The sequence below is a fragment of the Sinocyclocheilus grahami genome, unplaced genomic scaffold (assembly GCF_001515645.1).
Source record: "Sinocyclocheilus grahami isolate Dianchi unplaced genomic scaffold, SAMN03320097.WGS_v1.1 scaffold615.1, whole genome shotgun sequence".
Classification (NCBI taxonomy): Eukaryota; Metazoa; Chordata; class Actinopteri; order Cypriniformes; family Cyprinidae; genus Sinocyclocheilus; species Sinocyclocheilus grahami.
The window spans coordinates 327,131-344,295 of NW_015505794.1; the positions used below are offsets into that span (position 1 = coordinate 327,131).

Here is a 17,165-nt window from a genome sequence, read left to right on the forward strand (position 1 = left end):
TGGTAAAAGTTGCCTCATGTTGTGTTGTGTAACCAAATAGCCCCTTCCATCTATCCATTTACCCAGTTTTTCATTCCTCAATTTGCTTGTCTTAGCAGAGGACAAAAGTTTGCAAGAGGAGTCAGAAGAAAGATCTGTTTTGATGAGAAGTCTTAATTAACTACTTTATATTTTCATTGATATGGCCCTTAGTAGGGATAGGAAATCCTTTTTTTTTTCAGACTTAGATCAATTATACTATAAGTTAAACTCCCTCCCTAATTTACTTCTGCTCTGCTGCTGCAGTCAGTATCGGCTGATGAATCAGTTGATGTATTCATGCTTAGTATGTATGATGTATTCATGTTGATGTATTCGTGAGTTCAAGTGTGCTCACTATATCTATATTGTTCGGTCTGTGTATGAATAGCCTAAATATCTCTCTGTCTCACTCTTTCTCTTCCTATGCGTCAGCATCTGTCTGTTGGAGTAACTAACAAGCTCTCTGGTTTGACTACGCATTCCTCTGCAGAATTTGAAAGAACATAATTCCCAGCTGCCTCATTTGAAAAGAGGGTGAATTATACTGCAAATTATAATGCTTGGCTTTGATAGAAACATCTGATGAAAGGAAAGAAAGATGACGTTTTAAGTACTCTTAATGAAAGCAGCACCCATTTATTTGGTCACTTATGTTTAAAGTTAAATCAGCTCAATGTTCATCAGATGTTTTACAATCAATTTGGTTTCAGATTAGGCTGAATTCTTGAATTCTTATAAAAAACTTTTTTTTTTTTTTATCTTAGCCATGATCCAATTAATTAAACAAGATGTGTGTATTTGCAAAAGGCCTGACAATAATAGTTATTATTTTTGTAGATAGTACAGTGATACGGTAGATATTTGCTCACGGGAAACTTGCCATTGTTTTATGAATTTTATAAACAAGATATTATGTGTTGGGTAGTTTACTAGTGTACAAGATTGCATTTACACTGCATGTTCATTTTGACCAAAACTTAGTAAATGTGGCTTTGCTATTTTCAAGGTCAAGTTGAAATGGAGGTGGGCCATATTTCACTATTAGAGCAGCCAGAACGTCAGTATTAGTTATTATATAATCTGTAATTATATGCTTGTGTCGTGTGGTTTGGATGGTGTCTGAGGTTCTGCTGAGAGTTTGTCAGTGGGCTTTATATGGTAACATGCAGCTATGTTAACCACAAATCTCTGCATCAATCAAGACAGAGGGCATCTATCCGAACGTATGCAGTTTAAACTGCATGTTAAGCAAATTAGAAGATTATAGAAGATCAGTTTTTGCCGTAGAGGTGATGTACAGTGATCCCCAAAACCTGAATTTCCAGATTCATCACAAAAAGTATTTTCAGGAGCAATGCATGAGCTCATAACAGAATGACCCAAATCAAGCATAGATGGATAGACAGATGAAGAGACAAAAATAGGCAGAGAGGAAGTGAGGGAGAAAGAAAAAGAGAGAAGATCTGTCTGTTGGCTGAATGAGCACCTCCTTTTAGCTTGGCCACAGTCCCCTCCTCCTTGCCTCAGATATAGAGTGTTTTTAGGAGCAGCAGAGTCAATCAGAGCCGGGTGTACAGGAGAGCGCACTGTCAGGATATTCCATCCTTACACACGCGCACACACGCATACACTAACACACACTCTCTCACGTCTCCCTCACGCACATGGAGTACTACTGGACCCACCTACTCTGGATTCTCTGGAGCGTGATGCCAGGTGAGTTTGTGTGTGTGTTGCCTGTTTTCAATTAAAATAATTTAAAAGAGGCAAAGTAGAAATGCTCCATTGATACTACAAAATATTTTGCAACTTAGATAAGACTTTAATAAGTACCATGGATGTGATGTGTGTGCATGGGATTGTATCCTAGTGCAGCACTATAGGATACAATCCCATACACACACATCACATCCAGGGTACTTACTACACTGCTATGCATCTCCCACGTCTGCTTTCCAGTGTCAGGCACTGTTAAACTGACCTCCCTTGATAGATGGGGATGCTGGATTGGCTGTGGAATGGTTGGAGTTTACCCTTGCTCCAATTTCCATCCTAGCACTTGCATACTTTGAAATGAAAGGCGATGTTATCAGGAATATATTGGGAGTTCATAGTTTCCTGTGTCTGGGAAAGATCTGGTGAGCAGCCAGATGAAAGTTCACTTGTGAAATGACACTCTTGATAGAATATTCAAGGACTTTGGCAGTTCAGTGCTGTCATGGGTCAAGAGTTTCTGGGAAAATTTAAATCAAACTTGCATTTCTGTCCATTCTTGGCATATGTTAGGTCTTTAATTCTATCTATCTGTCCATCTTCCAAATGAATGAGATGATAATTGAGAATATATATATATATATATGTTGTTATGTGCAAACATGCTTTTTTGTGGTTAGTGTGTTACTCATCTTGACCAGCTGCCAGTAAGCCAGCTGTGAACCAGGCCAACTTTAATAAAGTCAAGCAATGCAAACATTATAGTACAATACTGTAATACTACTGTCTGTTGTACTCCTTTTAGACTTTCTCCCACATCTAGAACCTCTTTTTAAATTAGATTTATTTTTTTTATTTTTTTTTTTTGGTGTGGCTTATGACCTTATAAATGTGGCCTGTATCAGACACTCGTCTAAATGGGTGACACTCCTAAACTGACCTGCACTCACATACACTATGGCTCATCGCAAGTGAGGTGCACACTCATGACAAATGTTGCAATGGAATGATGTCAAAACCGCAGGAAATCCAACCTGTTCATAGAGAAGCATTAAATATTCAGTTGTTCACACTGTCATCCAATTAACAGAGCAATTTCCTGTTTTAATAGCCTTCTGACTTTTCGACCAGGAACAATGGAACTGGTTGGGTAATCCAGATATTACTCAGCATTTCTTGAGGTAATTCACTCAAGTGCGATCACTTATGGCTCTGTGTTTGACAGTGAAGTAAAGACGCAGGTAAGTTAACATGACAGCAGGGCTTAGCGGTGGCTCTGTTCTTCACAACCAGTTGGTAATGACACTGATTTACATTTCACAAACCTTCAGTACACAAAAATGCTGCTCATTTTCAGTAACTTTTCAGTAAGTGCTCTGATGGATTCAGTGAAAACAGGTTTAAACTAGCGACTCCTAGTTTTGGAGTCTTTTTAAGGATTCACTAAAATAATTGACTAACATGATTCTGTTCATGAATCAGACTACACAGCTTGCGCTGTCAGTTTGTTTTAGTGTGAAGCTTGCAAGGAAAGGTCAACTCAATAGAAACATTTATCACTACATTCAGGCTGAAAACTCACATTCACAACTCTTTTACTTTGGTAATATAACTGCAGTACAAACAATAGGTGAAAATGTTGGTTGAATACTGGTCCAATTTCTTCTGGTAATTGCTAGTTTTCAGGCAGATTAAGGGTGTAACAAACAACTGAAAAAAATGGTTTAGAAACATTTTTCACTCAGAAAGTGATAGTAATTTTCACAATTAGAAAGAAATCTCAATTAACACATTGATTTAAGTGCGACCTTTAAGTGTGATTTTGAAATACCTTAATTTATGTTTTTTTTACAGTGCATCTATTTATCTGTCATGTAGTTTGCAAGAGAGGCTTTGCTCTGCCACAAACAGTTATTTAATCTGGTCCTAGATCTTAGTAGCAGCTGATTTGCATTGCGATTAAAGATAAAAAATATTGTGATCTCAGATGCTTCTACCTGGAATACTACTTTGGAAATAATAATTATAGAATAAGGTTATTTTTTGTGGGTGAGGAACTCCAGAGCTAGTGAGTAATGCCTGACTGTGGTGTATATCAGTCTACTGATGCCACGTGCCTCACGGATAGTTTACTTTGGCCACAAACCCAGTCGCAGGCCACCAGGCTCATCCCCTGCTAGCCATCTCTCAGCAGCTTTCCAGACCACAGAGCTCACAGTTGGAAAGTCAGCATGAAATGAGCAATGTCTGGTCGTTTTACTCTTGATCTGTGAGTGTAACAGAATGTATATCAGTCCCTGCGGTGCAGCACATACAGTAAAATCATAAAGCCCATGAGATCTTAAGCAGAAGAGCATTTCAAAGCAATGCGTTTCCGGCATGTGGAGTTTATTAAAAGCCAATCTGCTGGCCCATAATCCTCGCCAGTGGGCATCAGTGAGGCTCATTAGCATCAGGGCAGTTCCTCACGTAAATATTTGTGAAGGAGGGGAGAGACGACTGAGGGGTTAGCAGATGTTTAAAGGAGGATGTCTGTCACATGTGGGCTTGTACACAGCTGCATGTTTAACTGAGGCCTTAGTAATTAATTAGTATTGGTAGTTTTCTTTGGTGGCATTGATGTGGGTTTTGATTATGAATTAGATTTTGATGGATGGTTTGCGGTGATATGCCCTAGATATGGTCTATCACTAGCTCAAATGTTTCTTTCGAAATGTTTTGATTTTAATCATGACCTGGGCTAACCTGATCACGATTTCAGAGTCCTAGCATGTGGCATTGAGTGTTTTTAAGAGGTTTGTCAGAATATATTGCAACTGCAGGCTGTAGCTGGAACTTTGTTTTGAATTGTGTGCCACTATCAAGTTATACATCCTTTTTGACAAAAATGAATTATGTATGTAGCATGTGTCAAGCATGCTTAATCAAGCATGTAGCTTTACTAAAATAATTTCCTCAGAAAATCAACAACAGGATGTAGCACTTCTATTTTTGCAGCTATCTCTCAGAAGATGTCATTGTGTGTATTTATTTTTAACATCAACATTTTCATTACAAGATATTGATACATTTCCCCTTCAGTAAGTGTTTTAGATATTTAGTGAAGATGTAGTCTTTATGTGTAAAAGATTCTGCCTTTAATGACAAGGCAATGGAGAGAAAAGGGGTAATGAGACCAGAAAATGACGTAGGCCATCTTCAAACCTGAACAGCTCTTCATATAGCCAGGAAACATGCATCCTGACCACTATGCCATGGTTCTGTCAAGCTCTGGCAAATTGTTAGTCTTGGTGATGCACAAACATTCTCATAGACTGGTGCTTCTCTGTCAGTATGTGGTGTGGCTCCTGTAGCTTGATTGTGGTCCAAAAGCAGCGCAGCGCAGGCCTGACCTGGACACAGCACAACCCTTGCAGCCACTGTACTGAGGTTTATTTATCTGGGCAAAAGAATCCACACACAGGAAACCCACTCTATAGGACCTGCTGATATTACAGAGAATATTAAACTGTCTGCCACGTTAGGGCTTTTAAATGGAAAATAGAACCTTTCTACTCCCCCTTTTTTCTCATTCTTTTTTCCCTTAGGTTTTTTTCTCTTCTTTTTTTAAGGGTATAGCTGTTCTCAGCTGGTGTCTGGGACAGTTTGGTTTCAGTAACAGATTGGATGCCTTAGATGTGCATTTAAGCTCTTCGGAAAAGGTGATCAATGACTGTGGGAGAGAATTCAGGTTTAAAAAAACTTAGAAAAAGGTAATATTATCCAGCATGATCACAGGTATTATTCAGCTTTTCTTCTTTGCTGGTCAGCTGACTGATCTATTTTTAGATTCATGCATGCAAGGTTCTCATTTTGTTGACTATTCATAAATGAGGACTTCTGGGAGAACGTTTCGGAATAAGATCAAAAGGTTCTGGGTGTCTGGACTGTGTTGCTATTAGTGCAACAGTATGTTGCCATGATATAAGAGAATTATATGGTTTCATATAAGTAACTATTTGAACTAGTTCAAACTGTTCATTTAATGCTTGATCTCTGCCAATGCTTCTTTTTTTCAGGAAAGATATTTTTGTCTGATATTCAACAAAGCAGGAGGCAGGTGACAAACAGCTTTGCTTATATAATACTTATACTACTGTTCAAAAGGGTGAATAAGTCTGATGAGAATAAGTCTGTGTGTGTGTGAACCAGGATCAAACTGAACCTCTTTTTATGAGCCACCATTGCTGTTCACAGTGTGATATACAGTTCTCCTGCTCACAATAATACTGTACGTCAGTCACTGGCAGTGTCACTCACAACTCTTCATCACTTTCTGTGAAAGGCAGTGACCAAAAATGAGGCTAGGAAAAACATGTGGTTCACATTATTCCCTGTGCATTCTTGTGCTTGTGCAGATTAATGTGCAAAAATGCTTTTACATCATCTCCAACACTACAGTAGTCTGTCATCATTCATTCTTTTGTCTACACACAGAGAACGTGGGAAAGGGAAAAAGACAGAGAGTGTGTGTGTGTGTGTGTGTGTGTGAGAGAAAGAGAGAGAGAGAGAGAAAAGACACTAAAATCACTTAACTTCTCTTCCTCTCCTCTCTACTTAGAGGACAATCTCTTCATCTCATTCATCAATCATCTGCAAGATATAATACAATGAATGGAAACTATAGTAGCAGACATTATACTTATCAGCACTGTCATCAATAAACTATTTCATTTTCACTGGTGAGCTGGAAAATAAATATATATATATTATTTTTCTTTTAATTGAATCCAGAGTAGATGGGTGTTTTTCCTCTGTGTTTTTTCCCATTGGTATAGAGGCCAGACTGGAGGCAAGGTGACCTGGGGCCACCAGAGAAAATCAGGCCTTTCATCAGATCCCATTGTATGTTTTCTGCATCCTTGCCATTTTTTTTTCAGTTCCTAGGTGTGCAGGGATATGATATCCATATGCTGTTGGTCAGTGTTCAGAGCAAAGATTAACAGACTAATTCAGTGTAATTCTCACATAAATTAACAGTTGTGTTTGCACTTAGATCAAAGCTTTTTTTTTTATTTATAAGTTCAGCACCTGCTATAGATTTATTTTTTAAGTTAATTTTTTAAGCTTCTTCTGAATACTGATCTTTATGATATGGGGTTGCCATCATGTGATGTTCTAACATGAGAAGACCATCTTTGTACTTTGCATCTGATGTAAAAATATTTGCCAAATCATTAAAAACACAATTATTTGACAATTTTTGCTTAAGCCTTTCTCTGATTATTGTCATTTACTCATCGTCATGTCATTCCAACCCTGTATGACAGTAGTTCATTCTTCTGTAGAAAACAAAAGAAGATATTTTGAAGAATGTTTCATCTTTTTTTTCCATGCAAATGACAGTCAGTGGGGTCCAAAATAGAACTGGACCTTCACAAATACAGAAACAAAAATAAAACATTGAAACATTTTTCAGCGTATCTTCTAAGAAAGTAAGTCATACCGGTTTGGATCAACATGAAGGTGAATAAATGATGATAGAATTTCAGTTTTTGGTGAACTATCCCTTTAATTAAAAAAAGAATTATCTGTAGCCTAAACAGTCATCTTTCTCAGCCTTTGCTTCAGGTTAAGCCATAATTATGGTGCTGACAGGAAGCAGCTTAAAAGACAAAATAGTGACTGAAATTTGGCCGGCCTGTAAAGGCTCTGTGAGTCAGATGTAGCTTCCTTACTGCTGTCTTTCTGTGACTGACAGACTGTCAAATTTTGTTGTGATGACTGACAGCTTCAATGTTTAGTCTCATCCATAATGAGGTCCAATAGTCCTGTGTCTCCCGCACCAGAGTCTGTTGACAGTTTGAGAGTGTCAGGTCAAGCAGTGAAAATCATGCAGGCTTTCTCCTCAACTGAGCATTACACTGATTATGAGGGGTTTTCAGTAGAAGACCTCCATGAATGTGTTTGTTAATCCAGATCTTGTGTTCTTTTGGGAGTCTGTCAGAGCATAAACAGAAGCCATACAGGCATTTGTAAATAGAGGCACCTTTGAACTTTGATGGAGACAAAACAATTAAAGTCTGTTTTCTGAATGAGAGACATCAAAACACCAAAGTGTCCATAGATTAATTTCCATTTAAGGAGGATTTCTGGGGACCTGCAAAAAGCCCAGTTAACACTGCTACTCAGTCATCTACATTGCAGGAAAGACTCACAACTAAGACAGAATTCAGTAAATAAGCCAGCTTTGAGTAAAAGGACTTTAATTAACTGATATACATTTTTTTATTCTATATTTTTTTTTATAAAAAATAATGAATATCATTTTTGATATTTATGAATAACATAATATTCTTTTTTTTCTGAGAAAATTACAACTTTTTTTTCCAAAAATCAGAAAGTAGATTGTGATATACATTTTCACTCTCCATTTTCTGTGAATCTGTGCATATTTGGCCAAATCACATGACAGATCGGAGTCTCTGAGACCAGATTCATTGTAGGTTGTAAATTATTGTGTTTGCCCTTGCAAGCAACAACCCACTTTTTTAAAGTGCAAAACATTGCAAAAACAAAAAAACAATCTGTCGTTTGCTTTCTGTTTGTCTGTGAGTTGTTTAGAACCCATACAGATTACATCTAGTGTTCATTAAAGGAAACTACTGTTTAGGACTCGGTTTTGCCACAATTCAATTTTGCTTAGTTCGGGTTATTGCTGGAGCTCCTTGGCTCATAGAACATATTGCCAGTAAACGCAGTCTTGTGTCCAAGCATGCTGTGGATGGTTCATATTAAAATTGTCTGTGTCTCTTTACAGGGTTCCATGTCTGTTTCAACATTGACACCAGAAATCACAGGATGATAAAGGGCCCCAGGCAGACACAGTTTGGCTACACTGTGCAACAACACATGGCTGGAGGACAGAAGTGGTAAGAAGCACTTCTTAGGTCTTTTTCTGTACCCCTTCATCCCCTAAACTACTCCCGCTAAAGAGAGCTGACAGTGGCAGAAACTCGGTTTTGCCACAATTCAATTTTGCTTAGTTCGGGTCATTGCTGGAGCTCCTTGGCTCATAGAACATATTGCCAGTAAATGCAGTCTTGTGTCCAAGCATGCTGTGGATGGTTCATATTAAAATTGTCTGTCTCTCTTTACAGGTTTCCATGTCTGTTTCAACATTGACACCAGAAATCACAGGATCATAAAGGGCCCCAGGCAGACACAGTTTGGCTACACTGTGCAACAACACATGGCTGGAGGACAGAAGTGGTAAGAAGTACTTCTTAGGTCTTTTTCTGTACCCCTTCATCCCCTAAACTACTCCCGCTAAAGAGAGCTGACAGAGTATTTAACATTATTACAACACCTCTCTCCCCAGTCTGGCACGAATGACTCGAATAGTTCCTGTATCACATGAAGGCCCGCCTTCTGAAATACGAAATGTGCTGTGATTGGTTAGCTGGGCCAGTGTGTGTTGTGATTGGCAGCACTCTGCGCCTGGTCGGGAAATGTCAAGCCCCTTACCATAGCCACCTGCGAGCTTCAATGTAAATATTGAGTCAATATCAAATCAATTTGAGTGCGATTTAAACCCAGATGATTGTAACCACTCTAAGTTCGTCTGGCTTGGGAAAGCTAGCGTGTCTCCGACATAGTGATAACACTCGTTGCCTTCTCTAGTGCAGCTCAACCAGGTCTCGTCCCATTCATCGATATTTGTGATATCACAAATCCCGGAAAATATGTGTTGTAGTCCAAACGAGTCATTCGTTGTAGTTTTTGAAGAGTGATTTCTGTTCAATAAAATTTCTCCTTTTGAAGTTGACTTTGAACTTTGTAACTTTGCAGATCTTTTTTATGCTCAAACAGCGACATTACAGACTAACTAAAGTTGAAAAAGTGAAAAAGCATAATAGGACCCCTTTAAGCAAACACCGGGTAATTGAACTCAAATGCACCATCATGAACTCAAATGCACCTCATGTAGTTTTCTGATCTTTTTGACCCAAGATGATTTTCTTTTTCCCAAAATGCTAGTTAATGTTATCACATTACACTAAAACTTTCTGACTTTACTCAAACAGGGTATAACAACTAAGTGAACATTGTCAAAATTATCCACAAATAATGTTTTTTAACTCGAAAACTGAGGTCATCATATCACGTTTTCATATCTCAAATCCAATCATCTAGCTGAAAGAGAATGGCTAATGATGATGACAACAAAAGACTATAATCCAATTAGTCGTCTTTGTCTCTTTCTCTTTAAATCTGGCTATTTTCAAAATAGAAAAACAATGTACTTAAGGCATACTGCAAAGTATATACTACCTACTATTGTTTAAACTAGTATACTGTAAAAAAAAAAAAAAACGTTTTATATATCTGTAAATATAACAATAAAATAATGAGTCAACTGTTAAAATTGTATGTTATAGCTGCATGCTATTCCAAACTCTACTTTCTTTCTTTTTCTCTTTCTCTTTGTCTTTCTCTTTCTCTTTCTCTTTCTCTTTCTCTTTCTCTTTCTCTTTCTCTTTCTCTTTCTCTCGGGTGCAGTGAGGGTCCTATCACAGCAGCATGCAGTGGCAAGAGGTCTTATCCCAGTTTTAGAGGCACAGAAGGGGTTTAGTGGTGTAGGAAAATGGGGGAAAGGGGCTGGCAACACACACATCAGCTGTGGTTACTGCTGTGGAAGGGAGTATGTAGCCGTTGTTCTTAACATTATGTTAACATATGCATTTTATTTCAGGTCAGTACACCAGGATTGTTTGGAACATGTTCACTATACATGTTCCAAGACACAGGCATTGCCCTGCATGCTGTGTATTGGAACAAACTCAAAAGTTGCTACCATGTAGCAGATACATAATTACAGGCTAGAAACTTTGAAATGTTTGAAGTGCCACAAACCACTAAACAAGCATGTTGAATTTTATTTTAAATCAGAAATATATACTTTTTTCTTCACATTTGCATATGTCACAGAGAGTGAGCCGAACCCGCTAACTTGCATCACATAGAGAAATGTGAACTCTTTAGCTCTGTGATGATGATAAAAGCAGATCCAGCCCCATACAGCATTCATTGCACAACTCATATGGAGCATGTGGGAGTTTTGGTGCACAGGGAATTTTCATGGGAGATGAATATTTTAACTATTTCAGGAATCTGTTGTTTTGGTATACAGGACTGATGTGTTTGGCTTCTTTGAAGTATGAATAATATGTGTTTGCAACTATTTCATATATGTTTTACACTTATTTGTATTTTTCATTCTGTTTTGCATAGTTTTAAATTTACATCCTTCCTCTATACCAGTGATTTTCAAATCTGGCTCGCGAGATCCACTTTCCTGCAGAGTTTAGCTCCAACCCTAGTCAAACAAACCAACCTGTGATTTTCTAATGATCCTGAAGACAATGATAAGCAAACTCAGGTGTGTTTGATTAGGGTTAGAGCTAAACTCTGCAGGAAAGTGGATCTCGCGAGCCAGATTTGAGGATCACTGCTCTATACAATACCAGTCAAAAGTTTTGGGTCCTTTTTTTTACATTTTAAAATGTCTTTTGTGTCAGTGATGGCAACATTAAAGCCATTAGTCAACTCTTTAGCATCACATGATTCTTCAGAAATTCTAATATGCTGATTTAGATTTCAAGTAACAATTCTTATTATTATCAATGTTAAAAAAAGTTTTTACTGCTTAATATCTTTTTGGAAAACAAGATAAGACATTTTTGCACCGGAGGAACCTTTTCATAGTTCCTAGAACTATTGGCGGAAGTTCCCACTTTTTGGCGTGTTCGCACTGCAGGAACTAGGAGCATATTTTGTTCTAACTCGTTTTGTTCTAGGAACTAATTTAGCTCCTACTTCAGAGTCCAGTCCAGTGGCGTAAGTGTATGTTGATTGGCCAAATGCATACAAAACACCGGTTACCCGGCATTTTTTTAAAAAAGGTGTAAAAATATATACTCCACGAACATGGAAAACAGCGATAACGGCATTTACCTGTTGTCTGCAGCGTTGTGTCCTTTTCTCAGCCTCGATGATAACACTACAAGTTGTCAGATTTAGTCAGATTTTCATGCTCTTTCAATCGCGTAAATTGTGCGTTTACATTCCATCTCTCTTATCACAAAACCCACGACACACAACAAAAACAGCTCCGATCATGGCGTCTTCCAATCAGCGGTTGTTGATGTTTGTAAATACGTTCCTAGAACTACACGGTGCGAAAGCGTCTATTTCCAAGGTTCTTTGATGAATAAAATTCAAATAAAAGATTCAAAAGAAGAGCATTTGCAATTTTATCCTTGCTGAATAAAAGCATAAAAAATAAAATTTTACTGACCCCAAACCTCTGAAGTGTATGTAATATTTGTAAATGTCAGAGGTCAAAATATCAGAGGTCTTAGAGCTACATAAAATAATCTGTAGCCATCATTACCTGTTAGTAATACCAAAAGGCGCAATTTTTAAATTATTTTTATTCTGTCTCTGACTTTCTGCTGTAGTAGTTTGGATATGACTTGTATGACTATGACTTGCATGACTATTATGACTTGGTTGTCCATGATGGTGTTTACAGATAAAAAGGCATGAATTCTTTTCTTGACGTCTCTCTGGCAGCCAATGGGATTTTTTTCCTGGGTGGCCACTGACACATGCACATCCACAGAATTGGCCTGATAGATCCCTTGGGATGGACATACAGACAAACGTGGGCACATATGCACAGCTTGTTTATTTTTGAGGGGTTGCAGTTTGAATTCCTTGCTGAGTTTTGACTTTTGTCTGGCCTGTGACCTCTAAATTCCTCAAGCAGCAGGAGGGATGAAGCGTTCTTCATCTCTACTTTCAAACTTAGCTGATATACTGCTCACAAGCCTTTTATACTGGTCTAGGAAAATTCATCTGTACTTGAATGTCTTGGTTAACAAATCAGTAATGATTAGATGAAATCAACATGTGCAGTAATAGTTTTATGGGTTTAAGGATGTGTGGTGAGTTGCTATAATTACTTAACTAGTTTTGCTGCCTTTACTAGGAAGAAATGACAGCACAGAAGTGTTGCGTGTCATGGTAACATCAGTCAGATGAGGTTTTTGTGATGCTTGACGTGCCCTTTTAAATCAATAACACAGGCCATGAAAAGGATAAAGCATTTGTGGTTCATCTCTCCTTTTCTGTCCCATCATAAATGAAAGTAATGAAACGCCATATCAGTGGACTCACTGGCACTTCATAGACCTCAGCACCATGGTACCATGAGCAAAGTCTTTTCTCACTCTCCAAATGTGAAAAACATTTGGCTATTAATGGCAAACCCTTTCCTCTTAGATTTTTCCGAAGGATCTGGGCTGCTAGTACAGCGTTTTGTGGCAGATTGAATATGTAAAGGTTGTGTATTAGCGAGGCTGTTTCATTCAGTGCTATTAGCCTTTTGTAGCCCTGCCGCAGAGAAAAAACTTGAGAGCTTAATGAGTCTGAGCCTGATTGTTTTAACAGCTCACTGTGTCATTACCCTGGAAGTTTGACTAGACCATTAAATCACTGCAACAAAGGTCCTCTTTCTCATCTCTCTATTTCTCTTTCATACTTCCCTCTCTCCTTTTTTATTTAAGTAAGTGTGTCCTGAGCTGAACTCAAGTGTAAAGTATAGTGCCAAAGGCAGCTATAACACCAGTAATATTCACAATATTAATAGCAGCGGAAATATGCACACAGTCTGAGCTCCTTCTGTGAAAAATCGTTTCCTGAGACATTTCAAAATGTTTAGATGAACTTTAAACTGGAGACTTCTGTTTTTTTTTTTTGTGTAAGCTTATTTCCTTGCTTATTTCATGCTAATTTCAAACCAGTGTCAAACTTGGAGTGTTTATTTATCCAAAAATCAGTATATCACAGAAATTTCATATTTAAGTATGAAACAGTGATAAACTGTCCCTTTCGGTTCATTTTGTTTATTTGATCATATTGACTGAATTATCCAAGTCAGGCTGAGCAGTTGGACGTGTGCAGTGCTTCTTGTTCTACTTCATTTCTTAATTCCACTGTAAATAGCCTGTGGGTGTCTTATAATTATATTTGAACTGTAATGGGTAAAATCCATTTGTTTGAGAAGCTGGATCCAGATTTTGTTGGAATGCTTCACTGCTGAAGCTTGCCAAACAGATAAATATTTTCTCGAGGGGCCATGATGTTGACCCCTGGCCTATGGCAGAAAACTCATGGAGGTCTGGATCTGCAGTAAGCTAGTGTCAGATATCGTTCTCTGAATCGCTCTGTCCCTGAGTGGGTATTGCTCCTGTTTAGAGCATTAACCTTTACCACCTGTCAGAATCAGCTTTAGATGTGCTGATTATTGGTGTGTGTGTGAGATGCAGTGTTTCATACGTGTGGCAGGATATGATAGTGCCTTTGTGATTTGAATCTTTAATACAGAATGAAGAGGCGTTTTCAAACTACGCCAAGAATCATCAGATGTGATGATCTTCTTCCTAAAATATAAAAGCAGCTCAATATTTTTCCATAGAGCCATTTATACTGCATCAAGTCAAGTGAGCTTTAGTGTCATTCTGCTATATGTGGAACAAAATGTTGTGCTTCACAGACAATGGTGCTACTGTACATATTTAAGCATAATATAAATATACACATACAGTAGCTAACCTATTGAAGAAGTAATCTAACTATAATGTATTTTACATAGATACTTTACATATACTTGAAACTTACACTTTGTATTTACTCATATATCAACACATAATGCAATGGTACATAAAGACAACAAACAGCAAAACAACTGGAAACAATGCAAGATAACATTAAGGTCATAAGGACGCAATAGACAGGCTGAAGTGTATGTACTTGCAAACATATGTGTTTCCCTGGTAAGTAAATATGCAATGTATGAAAAATATGCAAACAGAGTCTGTGTGTGAAAAATATGAATAGGACACATGATATTATACAGACAAGAAGTTGATTCAAAAATTTATTTATTAGTTTATATTGGTCATTGTTAAAAGCTAAAATAACTTAAAGAAATGTTATCTAGATATGATATATATTTTAAATCATACTTATATATTTTTTAAATATATTAAATTATATTTTCTCTTTTTTTGGTAATTTTTCTTTATGCTCGTTTTGTTTTGTTTTGTTTTGAAAGGTCCTCTACCATTCCTTTGCAGCCCCTATATAACCTTGAACTAGATATCACAAGATAAAGTTTCAAATAAATATTAATAATGTTACCTAATATTAAGATTAGTAAGCACTACTCTGAGCTGTGAACAGACCTCTGAGTAACAATCAGTAAAATCTGATATGCTGCTCTTAAGAAAATGTAACGTTCTACATGAGCGCTTCTTTTTAAAAGGCAGACAAATAACCCGAGGATCGTAAAATAGCTATTTTGCAGAAAATGGACTTTTGTTTCCCATTATTAATGTAGTTTTACTGTCACTCTCTGACCCCAAAGCGAAGATACTGCCTTTACGTCTGACAGACTATTTAATGGTACCACATCACCATAAACTAATTATGAAGTTCTGAATGACATTTAAGAGCCCATCCTGACCTGGCACAGGCACATAAATGTGAAGTCAAGCTAGTTTTCTATCTCCCTCGAGACCACTATCAGCGTGAAAGAATTCTGCATCTCTTGCATAAACAGTACACATCTTGCTGTGTTTAAGGATGCCTAGTCTTGCAGTGATCTGTGACTAGTTAAATGAGTCCTCTACGGCTACTTAGTGAAAGTGACGGGCTTTGCTTATAAAAGCTGCATGCTTCCAAGAGCAATGAGAAGTATGTACTGCTCCCTGCAGTGCTACTGCTACTGCGTCTGAGTGATGTGTGTGTCCCTGATTGCTCTCTGCAGGAGCAGTATTTAGTGTAAAGCATGCCAACGTTAATGGAGCGTTGTGTTTAGACAGTCTGGGTTGTAGGATACATATTTCAACACGCATGCAAACATATCTCAGCAGAGTCTCACATACCGAACCGCCCTGCGCGCTTCCATCGATACATTACCTCAGACGTCAACATTCACCTTAAACCTGTTTAAACATTCCTTTGCCAGAAGATTCCACTCACCTGCCATCTCTCATTGATTCACTTCCTCTAACCTCCTTTAAACGTCCCTGTTTTCAGAGGGAGCTTAAATCAACAGGCATCTGGCTGTTTTATTTACAGGGAAGTGGATCACACACCTGCTTGTGTGTTTCTTCTGACGTTTTTGTTAGATGAATATTGTTCTGTGTCAAAGGTAATATTTATATGCTTTGATTCTGGATGTTTCTAGGTTACTGGTAGGAGCCCCACTGGAAACAAATGGACAGCATCAGACAGGAGATGTGTACAAATGTCCCTTAAGCAGAAGATCTGGAGGACCCAGCTGCACCAAACTCAATCTTGGTATGATGACTGCAGAGTTCATTTTCACACTTTTTTGTCTTAGTTATATTTTTTAAATATAACTCTTTTTTTTTATATATATATATATTTTTTTTAAAAATATAAATCTTTTAATTTAGCCAGTATTTTGTCATGCCAGTATGATTAAAATTACATATACGGTTAGTCGAAAATAACATTTTAGTTGACAATATAATGCTGAATTAAATCATAAATTATTTCAAACATTCATTGATCATTTTGTCAAGTCAACATTTGAAGAATATCAAAATATTGATTATACGAGTTCCTGCTTATTGAGTTCCTGAAAAAAATATTGAGTACACTACTGTAGCACAGAATTGCAAAATATTTATGCTTTTAGTTAAACATTGTTTGTGTTATAGACAAGTTATATTTAATGTTATATTTTAATGATTTAAGAGTGTATTCACATTGTGACTGATACATTCTGACTAACACTGAACGCTTAAATTCATTTGTGCACATCATTTTGATGCTTTTAATTTTTTTCTCCAAAAAACACTGTTAGTGCATTGTTAATACTGCATATTATTTTCACATTATTTTCAATATTTCAATTAAAATTATGTACATTTTGTAACATTATTATCAATGTGCATGCACTTTCCTTCATTACTAAAAATTTTCGTCAGTAATTTTGTTGACTGGATTAGCACTGTATGACTGAGAATTATAATTAATATATATAATTAGAATAAATACTTTTGTAATTACACTTCAGAAGAAAGTGTTATTATTTACTAGCAGTAAATAATTACTTTGCAAAGCTGCCACAATAAGGGTTAGATTTGCGGTTTGGGTAAAGTGTTACCAGGCATGCCTTGTGAAAAGCAAAGGGGGGAAACACATTGATTCATTCAAATGCACTCCTGATCTGTAATGAAGTTTACATGTGGGTTCTTCACTACAGAACACAACATCTATGTCAAGCATATGTGTTCTATATAATGTTAAGTGTGTCGATACAGCCTTTCTGCCAGTTTTAATATGTGCAT

The 17,165-nt window shown here is 37.2% G+C and overlaps 1 protein-coding gene across 1 annotated transcript in view; it reads left to right on the top strand.

The window, feature by feature from the left end:
* The first annotated feature begins 1,600 nt into the window (after positions 1–1,600).
* Positions 1,601–17,165, top strand: part of LOC107557700 (integrin alpha-11-like) — a 40,670-nt gene continuing 25,105 nt past the window's right edge. The window contains exons 1-3 of the mRNA XM_016241203.1: positions 1,601–1,737; positions 8,874–8,985; positions 16,034–16,146. Of these exons, the coding sequence (XP_016096689.1) occupies positions 1,686–1,737; positions 8,874–8,985; positions 16,034–16,146 (277 nt within the window). The 5' untranslated portion in view covers positions 1,601–1,685. The remainder of the gene's footprint in view (positions 1,738–8,873; positions 8,986–16,033; positions 16,147–17,165) is intronic.